Here is a 23,585-nt window from a genome sequence, read left to right as displayed (position 1 = left end):
TATGGTAAACTTACAAAAATCAAAGAATTATAGATAATTTAAATTAATATATAATATATTTTCGAAATTAACATAAAATATCTTCCAAATATAATAAATAACTTAAAATGCAAGATATTTAAACAGTTAGAACTATATAAATTTAAAACGCATGATTTTTAAAATTTAGGTTATATGCTATTGAAAATATTCAATACTATGATTGAAGACACATAGGATTTTAAAAAAAACTAATCATAATATGAGAAATCATTATTTTAATTTAAATTTAGAACACATGAATTTTTAAGTTTAGGTTCTATGCTGTTTAAATTATTCAATAATATAATTGAAGACACATAAGATTTAAAACAACTAACCATAATTTTAGAAATCATTAGTTTAGTTTAATATTCCAAAAATGTCAGTATTCCAAAAATTTGTTTGTTTCAAAATTAAATAGAAATCAATATCAAATAAGGAAAGCTAAAAAATTAAAAGTTAACTGAATATATAATAAATTTTCGAAATTAAAAAAATACAAAACTTTCCAATAATTATATCGATAAAAATTTAAAACAGGTAATTTAAATTTTTGTATGATATGCTATTGAAAATATTCAAAATAATAAATAATATATATAAGTTGATGTCATAAATTACTGAATATGTCCACGTATTATTTTTAATCACCAAAAATATGCCAATCGTTTTCTCAATCTTTTATTTCTAATCAATGTCAATATCACCAAAAACAATTCATTTCAAAATAAAATATAAATCATATAAAAAGTTAAACTTACAAAATTATAAACATTATATTTAAGTTACTTATGTTAAACTAATTTTTGTAAATTAACATAAAAATTACTAACAAATATAACTTTTAAATAAATATTGAAAGACATTGAAACAATAAAATAGAAATCAATATCAGATAAGGTAGGTTAACAAAAATAAAAAATTATACAAATTAACTTAATATTTATAATATTTTTGAAATTTAACATAAAAATAAAAAATGCAATACTTTAAAACAATTATAACTATATTAATTTAAAATATGTGGTTTCAAATTTTAGGTTACATGCAATTGACAATATTCACAAATAACATATATTATATATAAGTTGATCTTATAAATAATTGAGAATGTTCACATATTATTTTAACATAAATATAACCAATAAGGATAATTTTTAAATAAAACTTGGAAGACTTATAAATATGTAAATTTAAAACACGTGATTTTAAAGTTTAGGTTATATGATACTGAAAATATCAAATAACATATATTATATATACAAGTTGATTCAATTTTTAAAGTTTATGTTATATGCTATTAAAATATCCACAAATAGCATATACTATATATAAGTTAACTTCATAAATCATTGAATGTCAACATATTGTTTACTATATAACCTAAATGTTTGAAAGAAAACCGTAAATTAATTAAAAAATATTAATCTTAAAAAATAAAAGAATTTTAAATAAAAATAAAATATGAATTGAAAGTACATATGATTTCAAAATTTAGATTGTTGTTCATTTGACGTGTTCATATAGAATTTAAAAATATCATTGAAAATATATTAAATCAACATCTTAATTTGATATTTTTAAATATAAAATATCAGAAAAATATTTCTCTCAAAATAAAATGAATATAAAATAGGTTAAGAACAAAATTCTTCATAAGATAATTAACTTGATATATAACACAGCTGTTTTAAATTCCACATAAAATTTTAACTGACAAAAAAAACAATTTGGAAAGTGGTAAACTTAAGAAATAGAAATATATACTTTCAATTCATATATACTATTACATATTTATGTGATGAAATCAATTAAATATGGTAAACTTACAAAAATCAAAGAATTATAGATAATTTAAATTAATATATAATATATTTTCGAAATTAACATAAAATATCTTCCAAATATAATAAATAACTTAAAATGCAAGATATTTAAACAGTTAGAACTATATAAATTTAAAACGCATGATTTTTAAAATTTAGGTTATATGCTATTGAAAATATTCAATACTATGATTGAAGACACATAGGATTTTAAAAAAAAACTAACCATAATATGAGAAATCATTATTTTAATTTAAATTTAGAACACATGAATTTTTAAGTTTAGGTTCTATGCTGTTTAAATTATTCAATAATATAATTGAAGACACATAAGATTTAAAACAATAACCATAATTTTAGAAATCATTAGTTTAGTTTAATATTCCAAAAATGTCAGTATTCCAAAAATTTGTTTGTTTCAAAAATAAATAGAAATCAATCAATATCAAATAAGGAAAGCTAAAAAAGTAAAAGTTAACTGAATATATAATAAATTTTCGAAATTAAAAAAAATGCAAAACTTTCCAATAATTATATCGATAAAAATTTAAAACAGGTAATTTAAATTTTGTATGATATGCTATTGAAAATATTCAAAATAATAAATAATATATATAAGTTGATGTCATAAATTATGAAAATGTCCACGTATTATTTTTAATCACCAAAAATATGCCAATCGTTTTCTCAATCTTTTATTTCTAATCAATGTCAATATCACCAAAAACAATTCATTTCAAAATAAAATATAAATCATATAAAAAGTTAAACTTACAAAATTATAAACATTATATTTAAGTTACTTATGTTAAACTAATTTTTGTAAATTAACATAAAAATTACTAACAAATATAATTTTTAAATAAATATTGAAAGACATTGAAACAATAAAATAGAAATCAATATCAGATAAGGTAGGTTAACAAAAATAAAAAATTATACAAATTAACTTAATATTTATAATATTTTGGAAATTTAACATAAAAATAAAAAATGCAATACTTTAAAACAATTATAACTATATTAATTTAAAATATGTGGTTTCAAATTTTAGGTTACATGCAATTGACAATATTCACAAATAACATATATTATATATAAGTTGATGTTATAAATAATTGAGAATGTTCACATATTATTTTAACATAAATATAACCAATAAGGATAATTATTAAATGAGAAATTGCCAAAAATACCACTTTCATGATACCACTTTTCAAGTTTACACTAACCAACTTTACCATTAAAATTTTAATAGACAAAATACTATTATACCCCTAACTAATTAAACCTAAAACTACCATTTCTTCTCCACGATTTATTAAAAATTGAGATTCATATTAAACGTGATCAGATCTGGGAAGAGTCTCCGGTGGTGATGAGTTCTCCGACCAGATTCGACGACTTTGGCCAGATCCGACGACACTGACGAGTTCTCCGGCCAGATCCGACGACGCTGAAGAGTTCCTGGCGAGATTTGACGAACGCTGACAAGTTTCCGGCGAGATCTGACGATGCTGACGAGTTTTCCGGCGAGATCTGACGTGGCTAACGAGTTCTCCAGCGAAACTGACAGACTCTACAAGCTCAGACGAACAAGACGATCTCTCTCCCGACGCATAAGAAACACTAACAAAGGTAAGAGGACAATAGATGGTGATTTTCGTCTCCTTCTGTAATTGTAGCTTGATTTATCAAAATCGATCTGTTTCTGAGAAAGAAGACAGAAGTTTTTCTCATGAAGTTTTGAAATCTAAAATTTGTAAGACTTTATAAATTGGGTCATTTAAAGTCTTATTGTTCATCTGTTAGCAATCAAAAGACATAGAGCTTAACATATATTTAATTCATGAGAAATTATTAACCTAAGAGTGAATTTATTCCATGATTACTTCTTCTCTTGATTGATCTGGTAATGTTACAGGGAATTACAAAGGTGTGATGTGAGCTTTTGGATTTAAAGGATACTGTGGAGAATATGTGTGGTGATATGCATATCAAGTACCTCACTTTCTTGAGGTAATACAATGCTACTATTTATTTTTTTTAGCAAGGTTTAGTATATGCAATATATGAGGTGAAATGTTGGTGTTTTATTATTGTAATGTTCTGTTTGGTACTTATGAGATTCATATTTTATGTCTTGTTTTGTGTATAATTTCTATAGAAGCAGTGTAGATTGAGCATGAGTTTGTTGAGTTACGAAAGCATGTTATTTTTGTATCTTGTTTTTGGAAGTGAGTGTTGATGCTTATGAATAATATGTGACTGGCTTGAATTCAGATTTTGAAGAACGATAAGGTTGGTGACCTGTTTGAAGAAGCAAAAGAGACTCTCAACAAGAACGTAGTTTATGTGATTAAAGAATGACTATTTATAACTCTTTATAAAAGTTGCAGAGTATGTTAAGACATCTCTTATACTAAAACAATTGTATCTCTCTTATGAGTTGCATAGTTGGAGAGATTAGTTGGACGTGTAAGTGAGTTTGGTTCAGTCGTTTCTTTTATAGAAGAGTGAGATATGGAGAAGTCTTGATGTTGTCATATTATGTTAATAATGACTAACAAGAACTGAGTTTTGTAAGTACAAACTTTGTTGGAACTAGATTCAAATGATTTACAAAGTTTTATAAACTAGTTTATAAATATTTATAATTAACTTATAGAATGCAGCAGATATTTATAAAGTATTATAAATCAATTTATAAACTTGTATGAATCAATTTATACATTCTTGTAAATCAAAATAAAATATCTTATAGACTAGTTTATAAGATTTCATAAATCAGTTTCTGAATCTTTATAAATATTTATGAATCATATAAGTTTTTATATACAATATATTAACTCTTATATTATTGTTTACATACCCTTATAAACTCTTATAAATTATTATACAAACCATTATATATTGTTTTATAAGGCTTTCTAAATGCTTATAGACTCTTTTAGTTGATTTATAAACATATACAACTCTTAAAATACCTCTTATAAATTGAATATAAGCTTTTATAAAGTTTTTGTAAACTCATATTAATAGTATATATACCCCTTATAGATTATTTATAAACTTTCATAACTTATAAATTGAATATAAGCTTTCATAAAGTTTTTATAAACTCCTATTAATAGTATACATACCACTTATAAATTATTTATAAACTTTCATAACTTTCTTATAAACATTTATAAATGGTTTATAGATTATTTAACTTGTTTTATATGCCTTTATTAATGTTTTATATACTCTTACAAATAATTTTACATACCTTTATAAGGCTTTGTAAATTATTGTTTTAAACCCTTATAAATTATTTATAAATTATTATACAAACCATTATAAATTATTTTATAAGGCTTTCTAAATGGTTATAGACTCTTTTAGTTGATTTATAAATATATGCAACTCTAATAATACCCCTTATAAATAGAATATAAGCTTTCATTAATTTTTATAAACCCTTATTAATAGTATACATACCCTTTATAAATTATTTATAAACTTTCATAACTTTCTTATAAACATATATAAATGGTTTATAAATTTTATAACTTATTTTATATGCCTTTATTAATGGTTTATATAATCTTACAAATAATTTTACATACCCTTATAAATTGCTTAATATTGGTGTATAAACTTTATAAATTATATTTATAAACCCTTATAAATTATTTACATACTCTTATAAACCCTTATAAGTTATTATACAAACCATTATAAATTGTTTTATAAGGCTTTCTAAATGGTTATAGACTCTTTTAGTTGATTTATAAATATATACAACACTAATAATACCCCTTATAAATTGAATATAAGCTTTCATAACGTTTTATAAACCCTTATTAATAGTATACATACCCCTTATAAATTATTTATAAACTTTCATAACTTTCTTATAAACATTTATAAATGGTTTATAGATTTTATAATTTGTTTTATATGCCTTTATTAATGGCTTATATACTTTTACAAATAATTTTACATACCCTTATAAGGCTTTGTAAAGAGATGATGATACGTGGCAGATTTTGAGGCACATGTGGACAGCAAGCAAGGCTTCACCGCTTCAAAAATTTTACATACCCATATAAATTGTTTTTATAATCCTTTATAATGGTGTATAAACTTTATAAATTATTTTATAAAGATTTATAATTTAGCTATAAAAGTTATAAAAACTTATAAATTATTAAAACAACTATTATCCAGGTGAAGTTTGAGAGACTCTATTACAACACCACGTGGGGCGTTTGCTTCTTTGCTATCCCAAGGCAAGTTTAAATAGTTTTATAAATTTTTATAAATAGTTATAAAAATATTTATGTGTGTTTATTAACTTTATAGAAGGTTGTTACAAGGTTTTATAAGTTCTTATAAAATTTATAAATGATTTATTAATGATTTTATAAACTCTTAATAGTTTGTGGCTTGTCCTCTTGTCTACAAGAAATGTATAAGTAGGCTGCCAAAGTGCATCCTGTTTCTTTCCCTGGTTGACTTTTGATCCTCCAGCCTCTTAAATATTTCATTAGCCCAATCCTACATATCATCATTAACGACAACAAAAAAACTTCATTAGCTTTCTAACAACATATCTCCATGCTATGAATTTACCAAACCAGTTTAATAGAAAGAGACGAAGAATGTTATTTTGATAGTTCCAACAAGCCCTAGCCTGTGAAAACAAAAATCAATCAACGAGTAATTAATCTCACAATGAACACACACTTCAAAACATGAATCTAGCAAACATAAACACACTTTCACATGCACAAACAGAAACTACACGTATTATTCACAAAGGGCAAAACTTTCAATGCACATTAGAAAAAGGAACCTCCTTTAGTTATGATAATTGACCACATGATCTGTCAAACAGAGTAATCTCACAATGAACACATACAGCAAGACATGAATGGCAACATAAAAGGACAAAACTTTCAGTGCTTAAAAGGTAACAAGTTACATTCATTTAGCTAAAGCCATCTCTTGCTCCATCATTTCATCACTAGCATCACTCGCTTCTTCTGAGAGTAGTCTCGTGAACTACACAACAAATAAAATATGGAAGCTAACGAACCATCACTTAATCAAAATATATCGGATGTATATAGTCAAACCCTATGTGGTATCGTAATAAAATTCTAAAATTACTTGAAATCCATATTTACAAAGGGGTTATAAAACTTTTTCTCTTACAACTTGTGATTTTTTATGAGGATTCGACACTTTGAGATTTCGAGTCTCGATCTCATCTGCTTTGTGAGAGAGAATACACTTGATTTCGCCGCCTTCGCACGATCTCGTCATCACTCGATCGCGTCGCCGTCGCTCGATCTCGTCGCAGTAGCTTGATCTCATCACAATCGCTTGATCTCGTTGCATTCATCGCTGTCGCTCGATCTCGTCACCATCGCTTGACCTCGTCGCCGTCGCTCGTTGCCGTGAGAGAAAAGACACTTTGTTTTCGTCGGAGAATTTTCTTATACAGTAGAGAAGAAGACGATGGTTGAGAAGAATAGACAAGGGTCAGTTTAGTAATTCACCCATTAATGCTTGATGTATTTATGAAAATGTCCTTCTATTGATGGTATTATTGAATTGTGGTACTACACAAAGTGTAGTTATGAAATTTCCCCTTATTACATAAAACTTGGAAGACTTATAAATATGTAAATTCAAAACACGTGATTTTAAAGTTTAGATTATATGATACTGAAAATATCAAATAACATATATTATATATACAAGTTGATTCAATTTTTAAAGTTTATGTTATATGCTATTGAAATATCCACAAATAACATATACTATATATAAGTTAACTTCATAAATCATTGAATGTCAACATATTGTTTACTATATAACCTAAATGTTTGAAAAAACCGTAAATTAATTAAAAAATATTAATCTTAAAAAATAAAAGAATTTTAAATAAAAATAAAATATGAATTGAAAGTACATATGATTTCAAAATTTAGATTGTTGTTCATTTGACGTGTTCATATAGAATTTAAAAATATCATTGAAAATATATTAAATCAACATCTTAATTTGATATTTTTAAATATAAAAATATCAGAAAAATATTTCTCTCAAAATAAAATGAATATAAAATAGGTTAAGAACAAAATTCTTCATAAGATAATTAACTTGATATATAACACAGCTGTTTTAAATTCCACATAAAATTTTAACTGACAAAAAAAAACAATTTGGAAAAACAAATTAAGTTTTCAAAAAATTCAAATATTCATGTTTGTAAAATTAAAATCAATACAAAACTACAAAAATATAAACAAAAAATGTTAAAATTATCTTGAAATTTAGATTTATGTTTATATTAACAAGAAAAACAAAATCTAATAGACAAATTTGAAATTTAACATTAGATTTATATTAAGGCTACAATATTAGTTAGGTATTTATTTTTTAAAATAATCGAAGTGACATATTGTTTGAAACTAAATTAGAACAAAATTTAAAAACATAATATATCTTGATTTGTAATTTGATTTGTAAAATAATAAACAAATTTGACTTAATAAAAATATAAAATTAATTATTTTAAATCTAAAAATGAATTAAGCATTTTAAATATATTTAAATTATTTATATATTTGTGTTCCCGCCCGTAGGATGGGTGTACCTTAGTCTTTAAACTAAAATTATTTTAAAATGAATGAAAATAAACATGATGCATCTTTCAATATTCTTTGTAACGCAACATCTGAAGCAACAGCCAAAAACCAATATGGGCTCTAAAGTGGCAAAGTTGCAATTTCATTTAAACAAAAAAATCTAAAACAAAAGCAAACCGGTCAGGTCTTAAGCGGTGGGAGGATCAAAGATTTGACCAACGAACATAATGGTTCTAGTTGCGTCTTCTTTTATCAAAAAAAGAAACGGATGATCAGCCACAAAATCTATCAGCCTCACAGTGCTGTGGAGCATGCACCCTCTGCGGCCTCCTTTACGAGTAACAGCTGCAGCTTCTGCACCATCTTCGTCAATCTCGACCAAAGCGTTATGGTACAAGGAAACCGAATCCAGCCCCAATTCATTAAAAGCCTTGGAAGCCTCAAAACCAAACTCGATCTTAAACTTTGGGATTCTGAACTCACCAACACCAACTTCTTCACTGGGAATGTGACTATCCAAGAATCCAGGAGTAGTGGCCATTCTCTTCACCATACTATCCAGTCCATCTTTCTCGTCCGGGAGATAGAAATACATTGAGAATCTACGACCATTGATGATATCACTGCCTCGTTGAAACGAGAGCTTTAGAACCTTGAAACCATCGTATTCCCTTACGTATTGCTTCCTAGAGGTTGTGGTCATGAACGGCACAGAGACTGATGTGCCATCGATACGGTGAAACTCGTCCTCCCTTGTCAAATACTTTGGGAATTTTTTCTCCCACGCTCCTCTGAAGTAGATTGCGTTTCCATAAATCCAGTCCGTGTCGCTTGTAACGGAAGGAAGCATGCTTTTGATGAGACCATTGGTGTGCCGTGAAGCCCACTCATTCACCTCCTTACGCACTTGTTCACTCTGTTTCAACTCTCACCAATACAAAAAAAAGGCGAATCATTCTCTATAATAATAACTGAAGCAGATCTTGTCCTACAAATCTAATCATTCCTTGTAAACTATTCAAAAGCAGGTAACTAAACCAAGCGTGGACGGCTCAGTGGTCTCAAGGGAATTTCGGACCCAATACGGACCCCGGTTCGAACCCAGCTGGTCACTAGAGGTAAAATTTAAAATCTAGGCTGATACGGGACACTCGCCGCTAGTCTGAATCCACCTCGGTGGATACACCGGTTATTCAAAAAAAAAAGAAAAAAACAGGTAACTAGAGAAATCGTTAAAACTAGAACACAAACCTTGAATCTAAAATCAACTTGAGCAAAAGCGGCTTTGAAGAAATTCTGAAGGAGATCTTTCTTGGAGGGACTAACGGATAGGGACTGCTCCATTCACACTCCATTAACCGCAGGATCTTAGGGCCACCGTTCTCACTTCCATCGACCAGGACGGTGTTTGCTACTTCATGGAAAACAGCGTTGAGCTCATCGACAGAGGATGTCCTAAGGATGGAGAAGATCAAAGATCTGAGTGATTCTTCTCCCGACGTAACGGCGACCATGGTTAGAACGGCGTTGACTGATGCCGGAGAGAAGACGAAGTTAGAGTTTCTGGCTAGGGCAGAGATTACTTTCTCTGTAAGGAACATAGCGACGTCGTTTTGCTTCTTCATCGCTTCTCCCACATCAACCTTTGAGTTTAAAGAGGGACTTGTGATTGCCGCCACATCCTTCCTTGAGAGTGAGAGAGAGGGGCTTTTGAGTTCTGCTGGTGTGCTAAGCTTCTGTCTCTTCTCTTTTGGATCCATTTTTAGGTTTTTTTTGTTTTCTTTCTTCGCAGCATATAAACATATATATAGAAAATATATGATCAAGTAAAAAAAAATGTCATATTTCCTTATAATATTATTTAGATTTTTATGATACGCTACACAATAACTTCTATTATTATCTCTTTACCTAAAAAATAGTAATTTTTTTCATCTATTTATATTGTCACTTATTAATCTTTTCAAATTTGTTTTTGAACAAAATGCTTTTTTGTTTGAAAAAGTGAATTTTATAAATATACTAGATATGAGATCGTGCGTTGTAACGGATTTTGTTTGATGTTATAATTTAATAAAGAAGATCAAAAAAATAAATCTTTTTATTATAATTTTGTGATTGTTTTGTATATGTTGTGTGAGATTTATTTAATAATTAAAAATTTGTTTTTGCACATAAATTCAAGTTAATATTTGTATTTTATAATTATAGTGCATAGATGAATTGTTATCATCTTTATACTTAGGGGTAGAGGAAACAAAAACAGTAGTCGTCCGTCATCAATTTACAAGAAAACTTTCATATAAATAACACACACATAAGAAAAATAAAATTAATTTACTTTTTATTAATTATTTGTTTAGGATTTAAAAAGATTTAGAAAAGAAAAATTTTGTTTAATAAGAAGTGTGGAAAAGGAGAATACTAAATAGTTTCCAATAATAACATAACATAATTATAAAACTTGGTTTTTAAAGTTATTAATTAACATGATATTTACATGTGTCAATAAATTTAAAAGATTTTGACATGTATCAAAAAAAATATCTTTTATTTAAGACTTAAAAGATATAGAAAAGGAAACATTATCATTACTAAAAAAAACTTTTAAGATTTTTTTTAGAATTTAGAAAAAGAAAACTACTATTACATAAATCTAAGTTTGGTTGTTCAAATTTTTTTAAAGATTATGACATGTGTCAAAAAAATAATCTTTGGAATTCTTTTTAGTATTTTAGAAAAGAAAAGTTACTATTACATAATCTTTTACATTATATACTGTTAAATATATTTGATAGTAATTTTTCATTTTTTAATTTCTAAACAAAAACAAATTGTAAAACTATATTTGAAAGTACTATCAATATTTAATGCATTAATTAGAAACTTTGATTGAACCAGGATTTAAATAATAAGATAAATATTAACTTTTAAGAAAAAAATATTAACCAGATACAAATTATAAAATCCTACAAGTACAATTTTTTTTGATAAAAATCATGAAGAAAAACTAACTATAAATAAATAATATTCATTTTTTAAAAGCCTAAACAAAATGAAATTGTAAGTATACTCTTATTATTTTCATATAAATAACTAACTTTCCATTTTTAATAGATAACTGTATGTTAAAAATTTAAAACCAAAATAGCTACAAATATTTCACATCTATATTAAGATTTAAAATTTCACATATTATTTTTACAAAACACAATAGTATTTACATGAAAAATATTACGAGAATATAAAATATTACCTGAGTATAAGAATATCCATAAAATTTTCATTTTCTAAAAGTCTATTGTAAAAGTAATCTTATTTTTCTTATAATAAATAGCTCTATTTTTAATCTATACTTTGTGTTAAAAGTATTATAAACAAAGAATAACTTCAACTATTTCACTCGATATGATTGTGATATGTGTCAAGAAAAACTACATGTTTTTCATTTTAAACCAAATAAGATTTGTTTTTCTTTGTCTAAAATCCTAACCAGAGAGAATTGTAAAATTTAATGATAAACATTATACTAAAAATTATTTAACTAACAAGAAATTTTTTAAGAATATTAGTGATATTGAAAAAAAAAGATTTTTGAAAATGCCAACTTTTATAAATAATTAATATTAACTGAAATAATTATTTGATAATAATTTTATTTTTCTAAATTCTAGACAAATTATAATAGTAAAATATTATGTAAATTAACCAGTGCGTTGTAACGGTTTTTGTTTGATGTTTTAGTTTAATAAAAAAAATAAAAAGAATATTTATAGTGGTAGGATTTTTTTACATATGTTATGTGAGACTTATTTGATGATTAAAAATCCATTATCACACGTAAATTTCAGTTAATATTTGTATTTTATAAACATGGTGCATAGGTGAATTGTTATCAATTTTGTACTTAGGGCTATAGAAAAAGTATAACCTTAGAAATTTAAATCGATCCCCATCCAAAATAAGAATTATAATGGAAAAATAAATTTAAATTTACGACAATCGAGTCAATAACAACATTATACATTTTATATGTATTAATTTAATTTTTTTTTAAACTTATCCGATGTTTAATAATTTTCTTAATTCATAATTTTTAATGATGTATTTTCGTAATAATATTTAATTAATGAAGTAGGAAAAATATTACATAGTAAAAATAAAAATAAATGTAATAAGATGACGATGAAGCTTGATTTTGTTTTCAACAAAACTCATATAAAGATTATTTACGGTGACAATAATAATAATAATCTATAATCTATATAATTTGACACACACACACACATATATATATATATATATATATAAGTATTATATTTTATTACTATTGTACTAGACTTTTAAGTTTAAGACTTGACTTTAAAGGATCCATAAGTTTGGAGAATAATCCAAAAAGATATAATCACCTGTATGTGATTACCTAAAGTTCATTATTTATTTTGCATCTAAAAGTTACCTGAAGTCTATAATATATCAAAATCGTTTCAAAAAAAAAAGTCTATAATATATCTCAACATAGATATTAAGTTTAAAAGTAAGTAATGTTGTCCAACTTGATTCAGAAGACTTTATTATCGACTTTGCTGAACTCGAGGACAATTGATTTTAAGCATGTAAAAAATCCTCCAAAAAAGAGAAGAATTTTTTGCAGAGAAAACGCATAAGAAAAGTACGCAAAGTCTTTTGAATCATTCAAAAAGGACACTAAAACTGGAGTCACGAGGACTTCATTGATACATGATAACCAATAATAATCATGCAATAGACTACAGAAATAGATATTTATTCACAGCTCATATCAAACCCAAAAAGTTTAAGTTCTTGAAGATTCAATACAATTTCCAAGGCCCCCACAAACTTTACTTTGTATTCATCACATCCTCAGATCCTCTACGTTCTCGTGACTGTATCTCTTCCGTCTCTAACCGCCATCAAACTCTTGTCTGCTCTCTACTTTTAAATCTTCCGTACGGATATTAAAAGTTTTACTTAAAAAGAGCCTTTATATAAAGAGTCGGCCCTATTCTTTTCTCTGTTCATTCTTCAAATCACAGCGTGTACTTTTCTACCAAATAAACTCCAAGATTTTCATCTTGCTAAAACCAAAGCCGTGTGTTTTGTCTGTTGAACTCACACATCTGATTCACTGTCTTAAACCGTACATGTGCAAAAGTAACTTCACTAAAACCACCTGGACATGTTGGAATCATCTTTTCCTCTTCTTTGAGAATATTACTCGGATGTAAAATTTTGAAAAGAGAAATTCTTGATCATAGCCTTCAGGAGATGAAACATAATGAGGTTAACATTGCTAAAATATAAAGGTTGAAGTCATGTATGTATCAAACAACCACCAAGTTCTCAAAGGTCAAATTAAACAACTCTCATTTGCAATACATCTTTAAAGCCTTAATTTGAAGAAAGAAACAAAAAACAGAGAAGTAATTTGAAAATTTAAAGGCTTAGTTCTTCTAGCTCAGCTCCATCAGATGCTCAAGGATGTTGACTCAGGATCAGCTCAGATCATACCAGCATAGCCCGCTGTATCCAAAAGCACAGCTTTGATTTGATCAGGCAATATCTCCTGTCCTTCTTGGCATTGCTGATAATATACACACAAAAATAAAACACATTAATTACTACTAAAATCTTGTAAAAAATCAACATCAACTGTTTAACTGAAACATAAGATGATGTTTATTATTCTCACCTCAGCGCGGAAAACATCCAAGGCAAAACCGTTGAAACAACTAATCACAGCTTGCTGAACATCCAATCCAAGACTATCCAAAGCTTTCATGGTAGCCAGCAAAAGACCAGGTCTACGACCACAAAACATGTGAATGTTCACTGCTCTTCCTTCTCTTAATCTTACCTCAACCTGATGGATAAAGAAAAAACACAAGTGTGTCAATGTCTCAACCATGTAACAAAAAAAAAACACCATGAAGTCTCTAAGCCTTACTCTTGCTTGCTGGCCTTTAGGGCTTGGCAAAGAAGAGGGACACAACTCTTCCTTGACACGGCGAGAGAGAGTCTGCGGAGTAGGCGTTAACGGATGGAAGCTTGATGAAGTTGGAGGCGGCAAAGAACCAGATGGAGTTGACTCAATCTCGGTGTGAAGATCATTGATCCTTTGTAATAGTTCCTTTAGATAATCAATTGCATCTCCAAGTATTGATGCTCTATCCATCTGCAAAATATTCAAACCAAATCTTAACAAAACACAAAGAGTAAACAAGAGAGAGAGAGAAGTAACTCGTTTTACTTTGCTGATCTTGGGGACAACTGATCTAAGCATATAAAGCCTATCATTAAGCTTCTTCCTCCTCCTCCTCTCAGCCATCAGATTCTTAGCAGGCATCCCTTTCTTCTTACCTTTATTACCTCCTCCTCCTCCACCGTTCTGAACAACTTTACAGCTCTCGTTCAGCTCATCAGACTCATAGTTCAACCCTGAAACCTCAACCCCAGTCTCGTCCATCTCTCCATCCTCACTCAGCTTCCTCATGGCTGCACGTTTCTGGAACAGAGTAGGCTGTGCACCGGAAGATGCCAACACCTCTAAAGGCTTCAGAACCTTCGCTCTGCTCCCGAAACCTTCTGACTCCAACGGCGTTGAGGTGTTGTTGTTGTTCTCCCGAGCAGATAAGAACTCAGGGACGGAGGAGGAGCTCAACGAACCATACCCTCCAAGAAAACAAGAATCAGACGACCCGAAGTCAAAGGCATTATTGTTATCAAAAGGGTTTGCAACGTTGTTGAGGAGACAAGACTTGCTGTTGTTAGCAGCGGCCAAGAACGGATCAAGAAGAAGATTGTCGTTAGGATTAAAAAAGAAACCACCACCACCACCGAGGAATCTGAAATCTTGATGATGGCTCTGTAACATATGGAGATCTTGTGGTTGGTTAAAGAACCAGTCACCACCTTCAAGCATAGGTTTGAAGTGAGCTGCACCGTCCTCCTCCTCCCCCTCCTCATGAAACCTGTCTCCAGCTCCGCCGCCGCCTAACCATACAGCGCCGCCATTCCCGTCGAGAACCATCGTAAAGGTGAGAGCTTTTCGAGCTGAAGACAATTCTACAGAACAAAAAGTTTGAATCTTTTGGATATACAATAAGGGGGGCATTGAAGTGGAATCACGAGGAATCCACGAGGTGGGCTTATCTGTAAAAAGAGAGATTCTAGAGAGAGAGAGAGAGAGAGAGAGAGAGCTTCAAATCGTAACTTTTAGGATTTTTTCATTCAACACTTACATCAGATATCTCGTGACTTCTTTGGTTTGTTCGTTGCCGTCGTCTCACCGTCTCACGGCTCCATCTTTGCTGACTTGCTTATCTCTATGTGTCACTGTCTCTCTGTTTTATTTAGAGAGAGAGAGAGGGTAAAATAAACTTATGGTGGTGATGATAAGTCATGTGTATTAACATTGACTAATGACGTCGGCTTATGTACTAATTAAACCATGCAACACGTGTCTTCCATGCACTTATGTAACTGATGTTGTTTAGCTAATGCTAATTAGTAATTAGTTACATTAAAAACCTTTTCATGTCATTAGCAAAAGTTTAATATTACTACTCGTTAATACGAAATTTGGGAAAAGAACAGTTCGAGTTAAAATATAATTTATGTTTGGAATGAATGGTAGGCAAATAGGCAATAAGCATCGTCACGTCATTTTTACCATCAAGTAAAATTAAGTGTTCTGTAATTTAGTAATGCTAAAACATAAAAACTTGTCCTGAAATTTAGAAAGCTCCAAATCAAAAAAAATGAGCCCCTACTCTTTCTAAAGGGATCAGTTTTGTTTCTATACAATAATATAAACAGACATTTAACATTTTACCAAGAAAATAATAATAATATAAACAGACAATAACGTCGCACTAATCCGATTTTAATGCGACGAACAGACAAATGTTAACAAACCACAGGAAACAAGATAAATTTTAACTTCTAAACATGTTAATCACTAATTCAAAATTTATTAGTTTCAAATACACTAGTGGTTAGTTGAGCTCTACAATTAAAGCCACGTAAGGAGTTCCATTCCTCCTCCATTTGCATTAAAAGATAGGTCTAAATTCTTCTCTCACCAAAGGGAATAAAATATCTCTCAAATATTTTTTTTTAAATCTTTAACACAAAAATAGCACTCAAAAACTAAAATGATCAAAATAATACATTTTTATTTTGAAAATTTTAATATTTATTTTTTATTTTTAAAAATTTGAACACATTCCTAAAACACACTCCTTAATTCTAAACCTTAAGTATTAGATTAATTAACCAAATGATTATAAATGCATATTTACCCTTCAATAAAACTTTTTTTGGTCATTTTTCTTTTTGTCATGCTATTTTGTGATAAAAATTTGGTTTGATGTTATTTTGGTTTTTTTCTCAAAAAAAATTGAAATAAGTGAACAAAAAATCATTAAATGATAGATGGAAGCAATTTGCTCGCATTGTGTGAGTAACTCTATCAACTCCTCTCCTTGTCCTTTCAAAATGTGAACCTTTTCATCAAATCTTCTTCACCAATGAGCTGATGCAATCTGAAAACAGAACCTTCACAGTAGGGCTTAGCTTTAACGTAGAAACTGCTTCATCTTGACTCGAGCAAAGACCAGTCAAGGACCAAGTGTTTGGATTCAGGACAACAATCTGGAACAGAGGCAATTCGGATGTCAAATCTTTGACCCGATACATGAAATGATAACTCTTCTTTGGAGCATTCGACTAGCTGATTGGTAAACATTTTCTCCAATGTGTATTCCCTAATATATCAGAGGATTCACTGGTTGCTGGTGATATGGAAACATAACACTTGAAGAGTCTAACTCCACCATCTATTGGTTAGTCGTTGCTCCGGCCATCAAGACGAAGCTTCTTATCAAATGTGAGTTTGTGTTCCAACTGAAAAACTTTTTTTACAGCCACAAGCAAGTCCATGAACACTCTCACCTCCATTCCCATGGCTGTGTCAGAACTTCCTATAGAATCCGATTCAACTCCACCATGATCACAGCTTAGAGCCAAACTTGACTCAGACACTATGAGATCATCATTGCTAAGCAAAAACAGTTGCAGCAGTAAGCAAACACATCCCACTAGAGTATGCATACGAGTTAATGTACTTAATTATTATCTTCTCACTAACTCCTCCAAAGGAACAACAGAAAGTACCAAACCAGTTATCTACGGACTCTCGCCTTAAAAGACATCTTTTATGAGAAATCGAAAAGAAAGGCCACTTCTCTTCTGTATGCTTCGTCATCGATCCATGTGACAAGAAGCTGAGACTTTCTTTAGTACAGTGGAAACACAGCGGCTATTGCAGTGAATCTTGCAGTTTTAGAATTGAAAAGAAACAGAACGAAAATTGAGAATGAGAGACACAGATTCATTTGCCCTGCTGGCCTGCTCCATTGCATAGCATTGCTATGTTTTTGATTTTTGTTTTAAAATATACTAGATTTTGACCCGCGCTTCGAAAGCGCGGATATTATTTTTCATTTTAATGAAATATATTATTTGTTTGTAATTATTGAATTTATTTATTTTAATAAAAGTTTCTTTATCATAAAAAGTGCAGGTATTATTTTTCACTTTTATGAAATATATTATTTGTTTGTAATTATTGAATTTATTTATTTTAATAAAAATTTCTTTATAATAAATTCGACACATAGAGTGTCTTTCGTAAACTATGTATTTCTCTAGTTTTATTCTATTCGCTCTTCAATCAACATATTTATCTGGCTTGTTGTTAAAATAAATGATTATAGACTTTGATCTCTGCACCTCCTCGGATGTATATTTTTAAAAATATGATGATATTTGTTTTTCATGTAATTATTAGGGTTTGGTAAAATGAATCCGAGGAACAGAATTGATACCAATCCGTAAATATAGTACCAAACCTGAACATAAATTGATTAAATATTCGAATTATTCAAAATGTTGTTAGTTAGAGAACCGAATCGGATCCTAACCGAAGTATTCGTGTATCTGAAATTATCTAAAAATAGATTTATATACTTATATATTAATTATTTTTATATTTAACGTATATAAAACATCAAGAATGATACTTTTAAATTGATTTAAAATACTTGAAAATGTATATAGATAGTCAAAAACAAACATCTGAAATAGTTAAAGTATACTCAAATCACCAAAAATACTTAAAATAATTATTGATTTCGTATCCAAAATTTTAAATCAAACCAATTGATATGTTAAGTTTAGGTATTCTGACATATGTTATTTAAATTTATAGGTAATATATTACTTTATTTATAGATTTTGAGAAATTTAAAATATATAATGATTTAAAACTTTTAAAATAATTTAAATAGGTTATCCAAACCCAAACCCCACAAAGATCCGAATCAAACTCAAACAAAAATTTAGAAACATCCTAATAGGACTGAAGTCTTTGACCTCGAAAACCCGAAACACAAACCGATCAGAACCAAACCCGTATGGATGTCTGAAAACCCATCCTTAGTCATTATTATATATCGTATAATTTCATCATATAATTAATCGTACTTTATATGTACCATCATATAAGTAATCATATAATTAATAGTATTTAATACGTATCATCATATAAATAATTACATATATTATATTTTAAAAATTTAATATGAAATATAAAAACCATAATTTGAGTTGGTATTTCAAATTGGACTTTATATTGTATTTTTCTTATATACTAGGTGTTTTGCCCGCACATGCGGGCATAAATTTCTTATAAATACTTACTCGCACATGCCCGCACATACAGGAGTATTAGTTTATGTCTTATTAATCTAAAATCAGCATAATAAATTATTATTTATGTTTTTAAATAGTTAAATCAAACATCAAAATATTTATATATGTCAAATACTTTTAATCAAAATATATTATTATTATTGTGTTAAGTTTTTTTAAAACACTCATATCTTAGAGATAGTTTAGAAAATATATTTATATTTTTTGGTTGACTAATATTTAATAATAAATTGTTTTGTATCTTAATTTTTTTTAACTTTAATAATAAAAATATTGTTTTCAGATAGACACAAAAAAAGAATATATATAGAAAAATTATCTTTTTTTGATAATTCTAAAATATTATTTTGTAATCAATTATTTAATATAGCATATAACATATAAACTTTATATCATTAAAATAAATTAGTGAATAGTTAGAAACTAATAATAAATTAATAACTTATCTAAAAGTTTAAAACTTAATAAAACTATGACAAATAAGAAAAGATAATATAACATATAAATTTAATATTAATAAAATAAAATTCGTTTTTATTTATATAGAATATTCATCAAGGCTATTATTTTAAATTAATAATTTAGTGACTCAGCTCAAAACAAATAATACATCAATGATAATTTAGCTTAAACTTAATAAAAATATGACAAATAAACAAAATTAGCTAAAATCATGGAGAACATGACAAGTAAGCAAAATCACTTCATAAATAATAGTATAGATATTGACAATATTCTTTTATAATGGACTTAATAACTTAAGCCCATTATTTTTTCTGTTTAATACTACTATCTTTATTTTCAAACAAAATTAATTTTTTTAAAAAGACTATAATCCATGTTTCCAAACACACCAATTTTTTTTTAATACTCTTATCCAATTATCCAAACACACCGAAATTGTACTTCAGTTAAAATAGATGACAATGTTAATGGGCTTGATAAGATTAGCCCTGAGAGACTATGTTACTAGGCTTGGACTTATCAATTAATTTACGGTCCGTGGTGGACCAAAATCACGTGTACCCACGTGATGGAAAAAGACAGAGATACTGTTGCTGTAATAAAACGACACAAAAGAGTAAAGAGAGACAGAGTAATAGGCTTGCTTTGTCTAAAGACTGTCTTAATCCACAAGCAAGATGACAAAACAAAAGGTGTTTTGATTCTTTTTCTAGGGTTTTAGTTACTAATAGTATTAGTTACCCAATAGGACAATAATTTCACACTGATTAGTTATCTTAATCGTAATTAAAACCCAGACATATACAGTATAGAGTAATAGAGGAGTTCTTGAGTTGTGGAATGTCGAGCAGTAAAGCCTGCGGAAACGGTGTCGTTATTGTCTTTATTGTCCCTTGTAATGTAGACAAACCATGATCAAAACCTACCAAACCCAAGTGGCCACTAACATAAATCTTACTTTAATCTCTTTTACCTTTCGGTTTTTGGGGTTCTTGGGTCAACAGTAGCTTTTTGAGAATCTCTGTCTTATCCAAGATTCTCTCTTTTTTTTGTTAACTTTTATAATCTTATCCAGACGATAGGGTTTTTTTCTAGTACTCTAGTACATTGGTCGAGTGACTGGATGGACTTACATAACCATTATTTGAGTTTGAATTAGTCAAAAATAGTCTCCAACGTCATAGTTTTTTTAATTTCTATTGGTGTCGATGATATATCTAGCCAAATACATCTTTTAATGACAAAATATTGGCCAAGTAACATTTTTCACACAAAACAAATTTGAGCGGTTGAATGTGTATCACATGCATATGCATGCAAACACCAATCAAACAGTTGAATACCATTTATATATGTTAGAAAATTTCAGCAAACGAACTATCGTACGTAAGAGAAATATAGCAAAATATATATCATGAACCATTTTTATATCAATTCTAATATAACCGAGTTAGCATCTATACCCTTACATTGATAAAAGTATATATATAGAGTGACAGAGTATTATAGTTTCATAATAAAATAGATTTATTCATTGATACTTGATTTTAGAAAATTGAATAAAACTATATATATATATATACAAATTAAACATTTCGCTTTCATAATTATATTTAAAAAGTGCATATAGCTTGGCTATGTTTTCTTAAAGTGGAAGGATATACGTTTAGTTCATACAATAAATAGTATAAAAGAATATTATAATAAAATTGGATCTTGGTAGATTTGGCTTCTCAACCTTTTCTCCCATGATAAAAAGCTTAAGCCTCTTAAACCAAAAAGATCTTAAATTTACGTTCACGTAGTGATTAAGAAGAGGAAGAGAGGAAAAATGCTGAGGTCATTCACAAGGTAAAACACTCAGAAGACATGCTTATAGTCTATACTTAGTTATCTAATTAAATAACTAGTAATCGTTTCAATATTCTTCTCCATGGCTTCTATTTGCAGAAACTTCAAACTCATTGCGTCAAAGGGTTTGATCCCCAAGCCAATCACCTCTATTCTCCACTATTCAACTTCTTCTTCAAGGTCGACTCTTTAATGTTCTTTAGTTATTAACAAAGTTATATCTCCTGAGTCCTGATCAGATATTCAAATACGTGAAGAAAATATTCTAAAATGGTTTACCCCAAATATATTAGAAAATTAGAAGGCAAAGTCGCGGTCATAACAGGCGGTGCAAGCGGCTTAGGAAAGGCCACAGCGGAGGAATTTGTAAGCCAAGGTGCTCAAGTCAATATTGTAGATATAGACGAGGAGGCTGGTCGTATGGCCGCGACCGAACTTGACTTAGCCGCAAATTTCATAAGATGTGATGTCTCTGTGGAGGAACAAGTCGCTAAGGCCATGGAAACCGTCGTGGCTCGCCATGGGAAGCTCGACGTATTGCTTAATAGCGCCGGAATATCATGTAAGAAATACTTTTTTAAAAAAAGTTTAATCAAAATCTCCCGTAAATTATATAAGTATTAATGCATCATATCTAACATAACTATATGGACATGCGATTACTAGAACATATCTTTTGTTTTGTTTGCTTTTTGTTGAAATTTGGTGAATCTTGGTTCTTGAATATTAAACATCTTTCTCGTTACGTGGAAAGGTATTTACAAAAATAATACTTATACAATGCAGGCTCTATATCACCACCAAGCATAGCGGACCTAGACATGGACATATACGACAAAGTGATGCGTCTCAATGTGCGAGGTACCATCTTAGGTATAAAGCACGCAACTCGAGCCATGATCCCCGCTGGGTCAGGCTCCATACTTTGTCTATCTAGCATCAGCGGCTTGATGGGTGGGTCAGGCCCACATGCATACTCAGGGCTTGACTGGTGTAACCGCAGCGGTTGCGGTTGCGGTTGCGGGAGTTTGCGGGTGCGGGTGGTTGCGGTTTTAAGCGTTTTTTAGAGATTTGTACGACTGGTATAGCTGTTAGAAATTGTTGCGTTTGCGGGACTCTTATGACTGGTAAACTACAAAACGCAACATATGTTAAATAATAATTTAACAATATTTACATTTTATGTAATTATAAAAATATTAAAAATCATAATAATATGATAAATATAAAATTTATATTTATAAAATCATATTATTCAATTTTAAAAATTTATAGAAAATATTTTAGTTTTGAATTTTATAATATAAATTGAAATATAATATGAATACATTTTACAATTTCTATTATTTCAATTGAAAAATTTTATTGGATATTTTTAGTATTATTTTTATTTATTCTGTTTTTAAAGAAAAAAAATTTACCCTCCCACAACCGCCCGCAACCGCAAACGCTAGCTGGAACCAGCTTTTGATTTTAAGAGGTTCGGAGCGGTTTGAAACGATTTGTAGCGTTTTCTGTGATTGTTTCGAAACGCCAACAACCGCTATAAACCGCAAAAGCTGCGTTTGCGGGTGGTAGTGGGAAAACCAGTCGGCACCTCAATCTCTAAGTTCACAATACCGGGGGTGGTCAAAACGGTCGCTGGTGAGCTGTGCAAGCACGGCATAAGGATCAACTGTATATCACCTGCAGGTATCCCTACGCCTCTAACGCTAAGGATGTTTCGCGAAGTATTTACGGGTCACGACATTCCAGAGGAACAGCTTGTGACGATTGTGAACGCGGGAGGAGAGTTAAAGGGAGAGAAGTGTGAAGAGAGAGATGTGGCTAAAGCGGCTTTGTATTTGGCATCAGATGATGCTAAGTTTGTGACTGGGCATAACCTTGTTGTTGATGGTGGATTTACATGTTTTAAGTCTCTTAATCTTCCTTTTCCTTAGTATTCAAGCTAATTTAAGTATTTTACTGTATTGCAATA

At 29.1% G+C, this 23,585-nt stretch overlaps 3 protein-coding genes and 1 long non-coding RNA gene across 5 annotated transcripts in view; 2 read left to right on the top strand and 2 right to left on the bottom strand.

Moving 5' to 3' along the window:
- The first annotated feature begins 3,123 nt into the window (after positions 1–3,123).
- On the top strand, positions 3,124–4,244 carry LOC130496547 (uncharacterized). The gene is made up of 3 exons (XR_008935708.1): positions 3,124–3,485; positions 3,772–3,866; positions 4,131–4,244. It is a non-coding gene; the product is annotated as an uncharacterized LOC130496547 (long non-coding RNA).
- Positions 4,245–8,575: 4,331 nt separating this feature from the next.
- Positions 8,576–10,254, bottom strand: LOC108807958 (probable non-inhibitory serpin-Z5). Its single transcript, XM_018580177.2, is given in 3 exon segments — positions 8,576–9,410; positions 9,746–9,858; positions 9,861–10,254. Coding segments are annotated over 3 exon segments (1,236 nt in total). The 3' UTR covers positions 8,576–8,681.
- A 3,532-nt stretch (positions 10,255–13,786) lies between these two features.
- LOC108812038 (transcription factor ICE1-like) lies at positions 13,787–15,903 on the bottom strand. 2 transcript variants are annotated; one of them, XM_018584180.2, is made up of 5 exons: positions 15,757–15,903; positions 14,766–15,580; positions 14,463–14,690; positions 14,208–14,378; positions 13,787–14,099 (listed from the first exon to the last, which is right to left on the bottom strand). In XM_018584180.2, exons 2-5 carry the CDS (start codon positions 15,543–15,545, stop codon positions 14,016–14,018), a joined length of 1,263 nt encoding a protein of 420 aa, XP_018439682.1. In that variant the 5' UTR covers positions 15,546–15,580; positions 15,757–15,903; the 3' UTR covers positions 13,787–14,015. The 2 variants fall into 2 exon arrangements, with proteins under 2 accessions (XP_018439682.1, XP_018439681.1); XM_018584179.2 differs by lacking the exon at positions 15,757–15,903 and having other exon boundaries at positions 14,766–15,740.
- A 5,554-nt stretch (positions 15,904–21,457) lies between these two features.
- LOC108809609 (zerumbone synthase) overlaps positions 21,458–23,585 on the top strand; it is a 2,176-nt gene continuing 48 nt past the window's right edge. The window contains exons 1-5 of the mRNA XM_056987570.1: positions 21,458–21,607; positions 21,707–21,787; positions 21,901–22,169; positions 22,394–22,600; positions 23,198–23,585. The exon at positions 23,198–23,585 is cut by the window's right edge and continues 48 nt beyond it. Of these exons, the coding sequence (XP_056843550.1) occupies positions 21,588–21,607; positions 21,707–21,787; positions 21,901–22,169; positions 22,394–22,600; positions 23,198–23,547 (927 nt within the window). The 5' untranslated portion in view covers positions 21,458–21,587 and the 3' untranslated portion in view covers positions 23,548–23,585. The remainder of the gene's footprint in view (positions 21,608–21,706; positions 21,788–21,900; positions 22,170–22,393; positions 22,601–23,197) is intronic.

This window comes from Raphanus sativus, chromosome 6 (assembly GCF_000801105.2).
Source record: "Raphanus sativus cultivar WK10039 chromosome 6, ASM80110v3, whole genome shotgun sequence".
Taxonomy (NCBI): Eukaryota; Viridiplantae; Streptophyta; class Magnoliopsida; order Brassicales; family Brassicaceae; genus Raphanus; species Raphanus sativus.
The sequence above is the reverse complement of the archived record's forward strand: the minus strand, read 5'-3'. Positions and strand labels throughout refer to the sequence as shown.